Raw genomic sequence first — 12,500 nt, 5'->3', positions numbered from 1 at the left:
CATGGTAGCTTAGATCTACAGCACTCCCACCAAAACCTTGACCCCGACCCATTCCACGATAAACATCGCGCACCGGAGTTTCGTTATCGTTTTCACGATAGGTGTCCTCGAACGCTACCCGTAGGGTACTTCCACCGCTACTATATGGATCAACACTACGATAATTGCCATAAGGCTCACTTCCATGGCCTCCACCACCGCTGCTGTCTCCAACATTTCGATAGCTATCATTGCTCCCTCCAACACGAAGAATTCCTCCTCCCCTGTAGGTGTCTGGACCCCTGCTCAGCTTTCTTGGCAGGGTCTCTGAATATCTGGTGTTGAAGTGATAGGAATTGTTGCTGTTCTGACTGCTTTCATTGGCGCTAGTGGAAGGGGCATGCTGATGGAGGGCACTGGAGGAGGAGGAGGAAGACGCCCGGTGGGAGCGCGGTAGCGTTGCCGAAGAAGAAGCAGATGGGAAGTGTGATGGGAAGGAAGTCTTTCCTAAGCTATCATAGTATCCTGCAGATCCATTGGCTAGATGCTGCGAGTTACCATGTCGTCCTAGTAAGGCATCTGAAAGAGAATGGAAATTAAGAAAGTAACCATTATTTAATTCTCCCCATAAACAGAGAACAAACAAAATTCATTGTGCTGAAAACATTCGTCACCAATATTCATAGCAAGTTAATTAAGGAAGCCAAAGGAAGAGAAGACCGCACCACCTCTTGCATGGTCAGTCCGGGTGAAAAATGCCTGAAGATGTATGTCACTGTAAATCTGATTCTTTATCCAAATGACACTGGTATCGAATTCATTTAGCAAGATAAGCAGGGAACTATATTTGATGGATAGCTACCAATAGGTGACTTTAAGCTATGAGGTTCTTAACTGAAGTGACATGCTACGGTCAATGGTCTCTACCAAGTAAACAGCTCAGTTGCTTTTGGACACTGAGACATAATCTTTTAAACTTCGTAGGGTCTTCACTGAGTTCTGAAATTAAATATGCTGACTTTTCAGAAACAACAATTACGAACGGTCGTAAAGTAAACAGCAAGATTTATATACCAATAAGGAAGCTGGAGATATTTATAAATTAATAGTATCTAACAGGCTGGGTACATGGAAGATGTTTACGATATGTATTAGATTTTCATCCATGGAGAAAGTCCTAAACAAGACCATGAGACCATTGTATGAAGTAAAAAATATAATTCATCACATTATTATAAACCAGTAAAAACAACACCAATTATATCTTCCAATGAGTGTCCAAGCCCCGGGTGTTTTTAAAAAAATACTGCATTTTTTGTATTGGCTTTACAAGTATATTTCCCTAACAAATTCAGTTTCCAAGTGCCTTAAAAGATGTAAGTGTTGGACCTGAAGAGAGCCAAATCTAGTCTGACTAAACAGGTCACACCAAAGAAGATCTGAAACATTAGGAACCATAAATCTACTGTGAATTGTGCTTTCCAAAACTGAAGAATACTGTTATGCTGATATTTGTGGCAGCTGGGCTAATCAAATGTCACATTAGATGTTCTTAATTCTTGGACTATTCATAGCTCCAGCACTGTAGCCTTCCACAGTATAAGTTCCTCGTTGGACGAGTCGGTAGAGTTCTCAGCTAGCACTCTGCTAGGCCCGAGTTCGAGTCTCCGGCCGGCCAATGAAGAATTAGAGGAATTTATTTCTGGTGACAGAAATTCATTTCTCGGTATAATGACGTTCGGATTCCACAATAAACTGTAGGTCCCGCTGCTAGGTAACCAGTTAGTTCTTAGCCACGTAAAATAAATCTAATCCTTCGGGCCAGCTCTAGGAGAGCTGTTAATCAGCTCAGTGGTCTGGTTAAACTAAGGTATACTTAACTTATTTCCACAGTATAATATGCCACTTTTCTTACTTGGGGCTACAGATAAGCATGCTTTTCATTATTTTGATGTTTACTGTACCCAGTTATTATCGGTAGACTATTAAGGACAGTCTAATTGGGGAGCAAAAGTTACTGTCTCCTTCCGAACTTAAACTTCTTACTTCTCCATGTTTCCTGATTTTATTACCATTACATTTTCCAATGCAGCCACACTGCTCTTAAACTTGATCTCATCATCCCTGAGCGCTTCTGTCTTGGCATGATGTGCCGACTCCACGTGTCGATTAGTTTACGTCAAGAGTTTATAGTCAACTGTAATCACAAATTTATGGTCAACTATAAGTTTGCTATTATGTATTGTAGTTCATTTTATATTTATTCGCCTCTTCTTAGATATTTCATTTTCTACTTTATTGAAGAAATGTAAGCTGCTCTAATCTACTCACGTATTCAAGGCTTTAGCCCAGATTTTATCTGCTACCGTCATACTTACAAGTGCCACCTGGGTTTCTTATCTATATCTCTTGTTTCTGTTGAAAAAGTCTAAAAGTTTGTTGTATCTGTATATACTGTATATGGCAGCCATCTTAAAAAGAGACAACTTAAAAAGACTACTGGCAATTGACTCAGTGGTCACTTTTAGCTAACTTGTACTAATTTTCCTTTTTATCTTCCTTCAGTTTCTTTTTCTATTCATCCAGCTCCTCATGTCCGCCATAATGTTCCTAGGTTTGGTCTTAATATCCTCAATGTTGCCTATACCCAGGTAAAACTGTATCATCTAGCAAAAACTTATATATACTGCTTCATGATTTACCATCTTCATCATCATCATCACCATCCTCATTATGATCATCACCTCCAACGCTAAGTGACGCTAAGGACCTCATGTTTTGCCATAATAATTCGATAAAGGACACGACAAATAATTTATGTCATAGGTCACTCCTAGCAGTAATCTTCTTGGGTATTTGATGCAGATTTCCTGTTTTCGAAATATACTTTGAAAGGTCTCCCGATGAAGTAGCTCTTACACCATTTCAGTGCATATCTTTAAAGCCTGTTCACTTTGTCTTTCATCATAAACTCGGGTGCTATTGTATCAGACGCTGCTGTAAGGTCTAATAGTATGAACATTTAACATCTATACATTTCAATTCATATAGCATGGAGCCCATACTGTTTTATTAGGCTGGTTTCCTCTAAAATGGACTGATTTTCTGGCAAGATTTGTACCTTTTAAGATATTAAACAAGCTCGATTCGATTATGAAGATGACTTATCTCCTTCATTATTTAAAGCTAGTTTTACACATACAAATTTCTCACGACCCGGAAAACAGTGCTATCCTAGGCCCTTGTAGATTTCGTTCAGTCTTGCAATGGCCAAAGGGACTATCAAACTTATAATGCAATTGCGTACAAAAATACTGAAAAGGAAAACGAGAGCAAACAAACGAATAAGGAATATGATTCTAAGTGGAACGCAGCAGTGCGATCGCAAACGGAATCACATAAAATGCTAGTTGTAATTTCGGCATTGTGCTCTTGAAAACTGAAAGGTGAGACTAGGGAAAATAAAAAAAAAAATTATAAAATCTTACCTTTAGAGGAGGTGACGTCAACGGAGGACGCCTCGCCTTCGTCCATGTCATCCAGGGAGTCTTTGGTTCCGTTCTCTACCACCACTACCACTTTTTTCTTTTGTTTAACCTTAGGGACGTCCACCTCCTCCTTGGTGGGACACGGCTTTAAGTCGGGGTCTTCTGACCGAAGAGGCTCCAGGGGGAGATTGGTGGGGTTAGGATTTGCGGCAGAAGACTGACTGGAGGAGGCGTTGTTAACGAGGTTGTTTTTGCGCCAACGAGTGACTGACACCAGGATGACAATAAGAGTAAGGAACACACCCACAATGCTCAGGAAGATGATGATCAGCGGAGAATAGAGCAAGGACTTGTTTTCTCCTGCAAAAGAGAAACTGGCTTGTAATTCGACAGAAATTTTATGTGAGAACAAGACGAGCAGGAGCAATAAAAGGGATATCAATTACCAAATAAAATCATTTTTACATAAATAAAATGGCTCTTTTATATTGCAATGTGACTACAATAGAAAATTTCTTAGAGCACGCACGCGCGCATACACACACACACACACACACACACACACACACACTCTGTACTGTTATAGAATTATGAAACTAATGCCGACCCTTATCCCATCCAGAATCAAGATCTATCAAATTTTTTCCTTAGCAATATTTCAGTACAACTCTTTCGCTTTCACAATCGGTGTCTGCACTTTCAGTAACAGTGTGTCTTACTCGTTTTGCAGCGTCGTTATCTCTACTTTACAGGATCGCAGTGATGTCACAGTGCCTAGTTCGAGACGTCTATCAGTAATCTTTTCTACATAATGGAAACCGTGTGCCTTGCAGTATTATGAATGCTGATTCTCAGGAGTTTCATTGAAACGGTAACGCGACTTAGAATTTTCACTTTCATCAACTGTTATTCGTGCTTGTTATATTTATTTCTGAATGATTTTCTTCTTCTTATTTATTTAATTTATTTTGTGAATTATCCTGTAACTTCCCTCTCTCTCTCTCTCTCTCTCTCTCGCATAGCAAAAGTAGCCGTTATAGAATACGCTGGCCATAAGCCAGTACGGCCTCTGGGACTGTTAATTCCGTCCATGGCTTGTTTCATATGAATATAAACTCATGTTGAAAAATAATAACATATTTTGTAACTGATACAGCTGTCATTCTCTTTGCAATGAATTTTCTCTTGATCAACCGACTGTAATTTCTATCTCAGAGGAGTACCTGTGGATGTCACCTATAAACTAATGCCCATTCCGATTTCAGGAGATGAAATTTCTCCTATTAGAAGAAATTAATTCAGTGAAGTTTACATTCACGAGATCGACTTGTATCTTCTTAATATGGAACGCATACTTTCATAAAAATTGAACTTCCCACGAAGCGAGTTGGTTCCTTCAGTCTTTGTCTTTTATTTTACCTTCCCCCCCGCCTCACATTCACAACACTAAACTCTAGATTTAAAGACATAATATTTAGAGAGTAATATCTTTTTTTTCTTAATTAATTACATTAAATCATAATATAATATTATCAGCCAATTTAGGTACTGTCGGCTGCTTCAAATGCATCTTACATAATGGTTTGATTGATGCCAAATTTTTGTTAGTTTTAAGAATTTAGGATACATCATGTCACCATAGTCTACTTTTAGGGACAACGGTTAAGTGGTATTAGATGATATGGCTTAATTTGAAAATGGGTCCCAAAAACACTAGATAATACAGAATTATGAAATCAACCTTACTATTTCGCTCCCGATTAAACTTAATGACCTGGGATTAACACCTACCAGTTACATCTCCTGCCTAAGAAAAGCTCTCCTTAGCTTTCGGAAGTTTCGATAGACATGCAAAGATTTCAGAAGGCTGACTTTGTTAAGGTATCAACGTATTGTCGTCTTTATTGCACTGAAAACTGACCCCCATCCCCGCATGCAGAAAAGGAAAGACTTTCTAACTTGGGGCCAATAAGAAACGACAAAACAAAATACCGACGCGTGCTGCTGCCCTCATGAAATTGCACTGTACAGGGGTGACTGAAAAGTACACAATGGGGGAATGAGACAGAAGCAAAGGCTTTTAGTGCTGACCCAAAGGAACTCGTTGTGGGGTGACTGAAGTGAATGTATATTTTTTCAACATAAGCCATCTTCTGTCACGGGATGGCCACATAGGAAAAACAAAAGACAAAAGCGGCTGCTGTATTTATACGCTAACTGCTGAATCAAGGATGTAACCACATAGGCAGGAACCTTCCATAAATTTAGAAACTGTGTATATCTACACAGGAGGATCATCATCATTATCTCACGTCCTGGATATTAGGGTTCTTCCAATACGATGTGTACCCAAAGCTTTCTACGTCTTCCTCTCCTCATTCCACGTGTGCTTTCCATAATGCAGTCTTTCTTGTCAGTGAGCTCTAATCTTCATTTGGTTCCTCATGCCCATTTCAGTTCAAAAACTTTCACCACATCTCGTGACATACGCTTATCATTTTAATTACGTCTGCAATGCTCTCCGTCATTCTCACTATTTCAATCCTATTATCATTTATTACACAGAAAATTTCATTTTTTCTCTTTTATTCGTCTTTAATATCCATAATTGACCTTCGTACTTTGTAAAAAAAAAAAAAAAACACACACACACATAAATGGCGAGAGGTTGACACCTCAACCTCCATGAAGCATGAGTAGGCTACGTGCAAGATAGGGGTAGATGGTGGAGTGAGTGTAGGGGTCCCACAAGCTATTGACGAACCTTCCGTGTGTGGAGCAGCTTTTGCTGTGGCAGTTTTTGAGGAGTACGTGGTATAGTCCTTTCTTTATCCTGAGACCACTCACTCATAAGAGAAACAGCTCTCTCTCTCTCTCTCTCTCTCTCTCTCTCTCTCTCTCTCTCTCTCTCTCTATATATAATATATATATATATATATATATATATATATATATATATATATATATATATATATATATATATATATATATATATATATATATATATATATATATATATATATATATATATATATATATATATATATATATATATATGTGTGTGTGTGTGTGTGTGTGTGTGTGTCTGTTTGTCTTTCTGTATGCATGTATATCAATACGTATTTTTGTATTTATGTATATATCCTTCCATGCGTATAAGTAATACCATAATCGAGAAGTAGAATAATAAAGCAGAAATATGTACTGTATGTAAGAAGAAGATGGGTCAAAACACTGCAAAAGTTGAAGAAAACAAAAGAAATTTTCTTTCACCGTAAAGAGAAAAAATCTAATAATAACGACATTTTACAATTGTCGTAATTTCGTGGAGCTTTGTTGTGAATGTTTCCCCAAAAAACAGATAAACATTTTACGCTTAAAAACTCATAGCTAGAAAAATAAAGATAGCAGTTCAATTACAAGGCATAAGTTTTTCATCCCTTAAAAAAAAAATTCCTGCAGTCATCCCACTGTTATGTAAGTCTTCCTGCTTAGGAAATGGAAAAACTTTTCGTATGTTTCTTCTTTTCAAGAACTAATATTTTTTCTGTCGTAAGAAATTTTTTCCAAGAAAAACAATGTGTATCACAATTCGGTTGCATTACATTTCTGCGGCTTTAAAAGCAAATTCTTTGAAAAGGGCCAAGACTGCTAATGATCACACTCGCATTCTCTCACTATATTTTCAGCCCTTACGGCTACGCTCTCTTATTCCGTGTGGTTTCTGTCGTATTTTATCGTTTATTTCCCCTCTCTGATTACACCATTTCTAAGATAGTGTCATCTCTTTCTTCGTTTGTGGAGTAATGTGTCACATTCCTTCATTTTCGAAAGTTGTGTCAGTCGCTATCCTCCGGTGAACACACACTCTTGTGCAACGAGTAATTTCGTGTGACACTCACTCGTGCTCTCATCCTCGGTGGAGAGGTGCTAGCACCAGCCTCACGAACCTGGTTTATTTCCCTTTTTATGTTCAGGATGAAGAGGTCCTTTGCAACGCATACATAACACGCCTGTTTGCACTAAATAGCGGCGAATTTTTAGATAGAAAGACTGTTTTGCCCAACATTTCGAACGTTGGTACCTTGTTCTGTACGTCGTGTATTGCGAGTCCCCGTCGGTTTTTAAGGCATTTCTTACGTGGATATTTTCCTGGTACCAGTTATCCAAATTTCTCTCTAAAATTAATGTAAAGAAGAATTCTACTCTCATCAAGAGGAAAAAAAGATAGAAGGTAAAATCTTTAGCCTAAGATACAAATCCGTTCCAAAAGAATTGTAAACGATTTATTTAGAAATTTGTTTCTTTATAGTATAACCGCAGAATGAAAACACAAATTTTGGTAGATTTCATGAACTGAAAACAACAGAAAGGTGTTTATTTAGGTAAAAATACGTTTATAACAGGTTACTTTGTATTTTACAGTTTATTCTCCTATTTTCGGTAGAGTATATTCCTCCTATTTTCGTTTTCATGATATTTTTCATTTGAGTCCAACGTATTTTTGTATACTTAATGTAAATGCCTGCCTACCAAAGCACCATAGTTTGTAATTAAAAAGATGATTACAAGAACAATATCGAGTTGTCAGTTGTAAAGGCAGCAGACAAGTATCCAAGCATATGCAGAAGAGAGAGAGAGAGAGAGAGAGAGAGAGAGAGAGAGAGAGAGAGAGAGAGAGAGAGAGAGAGAGAGAGAGAGAGAGTCCAAAGTCTTCCTTTCCTGCTTCGCATTGGATCCTACTTCTTTGAATACACGTATCTTATCAGAGAATGATAACAAACGTTGGCGCATTCTTTTTATCTCTTCATCTTCCTCTTTGTTTAGGAGTTTTGTGACCTCTTCCCCCTTTCCCGTTTTGTCATCGCCCCTCGGCTGTTTGTCCTTCGCGTCAACACACTCCATTCTGCATCCCCCGACACGTGTTTGCTCTGGCGATGAAGGTGGGTGTGTTTGTATTCGTGTGTGTGTGTCAAGAAATGTTTATGGAAGAACACCATGTTTAAAAAATTAAATTACATATAAGCTTCCTTGAATTTCTTTCTGTTTTTTTTCGCAGTTGTATTTATTTATTAAGTTTACTTTGCTTCTTTGTACGGTTTCTTGTTTGATTGTTATTATTAAAATGTTTAATAAGACCAAGAGTCTTTCTTTTAATCGTTCGTTATAACAGGAATAACAAGTATAATTATTATTATTATTATTATTATTATTATTATTATTATTATTATTAGAGAGTTGGTAGAGTAGAAGTATTTTTGGAGGCTAGTAATGATTTTTCCACAAGCATTTATTTGACCTTGACTCAAGTTTCAAGGGCACAGGTCAGTTTAAAGCTGAAATCATACCATTTTTTCAAGATACGAGAAACCATGACGGTTCGACGTCTCTATCATTGTGTATTTTTCTATCTCTGGTTATTTTTTTTTTTCAAGATCACAGGTCCATTTAAATGGCATGTCACTGAAAACTGGCTCGGTGTTTTCAATATTAGCAATTATTTTTCTTGAATATTTCAAACCTTGTTTTCAAGGACAAAGGTCGATTTAAATTTCATTTTTTTCTCCGTATTTGATGAAATTTAGCAGACAGATATTGTGGTTACTTTATTTTGACCTTCTTTTCTGGGTCACAAGCCAACTTAAAAGCCAAAAGTTTCTCTTTGTTTATGAAACTAGGTAGTGAAGTACATTTCTGGAAAGAGAATATCCTCCTAAAACGTCTTTTCTTCTTGACCAATTTTCAGCGTCACAGGTCAATTCAAGACTCAAAAATTTAATCTTTATCTCATTTTGATGAAACATAAAAAGTAGACACTATATCTTGGGGACAGTCAAGTTTATTTCTAAAATAACTTGGACCTTGCTCTACATCTCAAAGTCATGGGGGCATTGTTAATTCTCAAATTTTATTTTTCTCTATTTTTGATACAAATTGGTAGGCAAGTGTGTAGGGGTTGGCTACTACTTTCCCTCAAAATATTTGACCGTGACCTATTTTCGAGTTCTTACGCCAGCTTGCAGGCCAAAAGTTTAGCCTTTTTTTCTCTAAATCTCAGATAATTAGACTCTGATAGTTGAGTCCTCTACAATCCCCTAAAATCATCTCTATTATAATTTTTAACACAAATTTTATTTTTATCTATGATTTTAAAGATTTCTTAGTATCAATCATATGTTATAATAATGCCTTCAAGCAGGACAAAATTATGTAATGTCAAGACATATACTCCTGAATCTGGTAACTATTTGTCTATATCGAAAGGTATTGTTTTTGGAAATATCGTTATTATTATTCTTTGTTTCTTCCGTTGTCTCTCTATTATTGATGAAACTTGGTAGGCACGTACTTCGGGGCCTGTTAAAATATTTTGAACCGTAAAACAACAGATGAAGCCGAGAAACCTTTCAAATTATTTGAAATGCCAAATAACGCTGCAACAGATAATTCCTCTAACGCAAAATTGTTAATCTATAACAGTAAAGCAGGATGAATTTAATATAAAAAGTGCAACAAATGTAAGGACCAATCATCCAGCAGAATACTACCTGGAGAATTTCAAATAACCGAGACAGTGTTAGAAAAAAATTCATGATCAAGGAATGGGCAAAAACAGGGAAGAATTTCAAACAAGAAATGACAACTCAACTTAGCTTTTGTATTTCACATTTTGCACCGGCAATTAAAGCGCACGATTCCTTCATGTATTCTCGGTTAACATAGTCTTATAGGGAAATACGACCACTGCACGCAACCAACGCTCATATGTTTATTCAGTGAGCCAATTATCTGATCGTCCTCCCGTACCTTGCATGCACCAAGCCAATGATCGATTTTACTGTACTCTCGTACCTCCTTAATGGCCAAAGTAAAGTTTTAACCCTCGCAGGTGCAGAGGCGAAAAAATATGTGCAAAAAATTGACATAAAATGCAAATACCAGTGAAACAAAAGTCTGAACTGAGACCTGGTGTGCTTAAATTGTCGTCATCTTTTTCTTCCTATTATTATTGTTATGGAACGAAGAATTCCTGTGGAGCATGAATGGATGGCTATTGACTTCCAAAGCAAGTGTCCAAAAAAATAGAATGCTCATAATTAAAAAAATGAAAAACAGAAAACAAAGAAACAAAACCAATAAATAAAGGTACATTAAAAAAAGAATATCTGCAAATAAAACAGCATAATGAGGCAAAAATGTATGACACTTTGAACCATTTATTGAAGATCCACTTAAATTACCTAACCATCGGCACCATTAAAAGGAATGAGGCTTCTTGTCCTGTGTAGTGGAACAACAAAGCCCCCCAACAGAGCATGGAAGTTTATGTTAAGCAAAACGAGTGGTATATTGCTGGTACCTTCAGGGCCAGGCATTACAGATGCCAACGAAAAGTCCCTGTTGGTACAGAGCTTGAGGATATGATTGAATTAGATGTATTCTGTCGGTGGTCTAAATCGTAATTGTTACTGTTCGAAAAACAAAGACGCTGCAGTTACCAGAAATATTACTTAAACGACAAAGGTCCCGGGAAATTGCTGACATCCAGACAGGATACCAGCATCCTAATAGTGTAGAATGAAGTTATAAACTATGTAGTATTAACTATATCATTTCTAGATGACGACAACATTACGACTAATGCCATTTTTTTACTGAAGGCAATGCTTATTTTCAATTTGCTGTATTTATGTTTTTAGGTTTATTTGTGTGACGGGTAATTAGCGGAATTACGTAAAAAGTTATGGGAAGATCGTTATGAAAATTTGACCACTAGTAAGCCTAGTGGCTGGCAAAAAGCGATTTGCTTTTGGTAGAGATCCCAGTCTGAATTATGGCCTTTAGAAGGATCAGCTGCTAAACCTCAACGAAGTTCTGAGGTCAACGAACGAAAATCATGAGTGGGAGAGTAGCGCCAGATTTATTGTATAACCAAATTTCTTTGTAATTGAGACACGGGTCAAAATGCCTACACCACTGTCCGATTCATTTCGGATCTCCTCTATGCATATTTCACACTAACTCTGGTGCAACCAACGCGCAATCCCACCCTCTTCTTCCACCTAGCTTAACTCCTGGTCGGGTCGTTGTTATTAATGAACCTGAACAACTCATTTCATGACGTTTTAGCAAATGTTTTACGGACAGATGCTCTTCCTAATTCCAACCCTCCGTATTTACCCGGCCTTAGGAACATTTTTTTTAATACAATTCCAACTGCATCTCATCAAAATAGCGACCTAGATTTTTCTATTATCGAAGTTTCTATACAGCCAGACCGATAAAAGACCTCCCTCACTGATAAGCAAGTTCTGGAGTTTTGATGGTGGGCTTTGTGACGCTAAACCAGAAATATCAATCGTGTATTTCATCTGGATATGGGAGTATTCTGTAAAATCTGAATGTTTTTATATGCAAAATTTCCCTTCGTCAAAAGCATCCTCTCTCTCTCTCATTTACGAAAGCGATTAGTTTTATTTTTAAGACAGGGCACCCATCACCTCTTTCTCGACGAAAGAACAAAAGAGAGAGAGAGGAAGGGAGAGAGAGGAAAAAAAAAAACAACGAAAACGTCATTCAAGACTATTGTAACCCGCATAATAGAGGCGTCTTCTTTAGAGCCAAGGGTATTGATAACCTTAGATTCAGGAAAAGCGGAAGAGACTGAAGATCCTTAAGAAGAAGAAGAAGTAGAAGAAGGAGGAGAAGAAGAAGAAGAAGAAGAAGACGAAGAAAAGGAGCCACTGGAGTGGTACTATTGATTTCAAGTCAAACGAGTCTTCGCAAAGAAAAGGCTAATCTTTTAATGTTACAAAATGAGGTGTCTCTGACGAGGAAGGAAGAAGAAATAAAGCTTTTATGGAAATGCGTCATACTCGTGGAGTGGTTCTGTTGCAGCACAAAAAAAAAGTAACGTACAAGATATAAGTGTCATGATATAAGAAAAAATACTTAGAATTCAAGATATGACTTTTTATTGCTTAAACTATTCTTAGTAGATTTAAGATCTCTTCAAAATAAGACACGTGGCTT

At 37.2% G+C, this 12,500-nt stretch overlaps 1 protein-coding gene across 3 annotated transcripts in view; it reads right to left on the bottom strand.

Annotated features, from left to right (window-relative positions):
* The window catches only part of LOC136835075 (protein turtle-like), a 406,342-nt gene that overhangs the window by 1,097 nt on the left and 392,745 nt on the right, over positions 1-12,500 (bottom strand). For all 3 annotated transcript variants that reach the window (XM_067098253.1, XM_067098252.1, XM_067098254.1), the window contains 2 exons: positions 3,468-3,827; positions 1-558 (listed from right to left, as the gene is read on the bottom strand). The exon at positions 1-558 is cut by the window's left edge and continues 1,097 nt beyond it. In XM_067098253.1, coding sequence (XP_066954354.1) covers positions 1-558; positions 3,468-3,827 — 918 coding nt within the window. The remainder of the gene's footprint in view (positions 559-3,467; positions 3,828-12,500) is intronic.

This window comes from Macrobrachium rosenbergii, chromosome 54 (genome assembly GCF_040412425.1).
Source record: "Macrobrachium rosenbergii isolate ZJJX-2024 chromosome 54, ASM4041242v1, whole genome shotgun sequence".
Taxonomy (NCBI): domain Eukaryota; kingdom Metazoa; phylum Arthropoda; class Malacostraca; order Decapoda; family Palaemonidae; genus Macrobrachium; species Macrobrachium rosenbergii.
The sequence above is the reverse complement of the archived record's forward strand: the minus strand, read 5'-3'. Positions and strand labels throughout refer to the sequence as shown.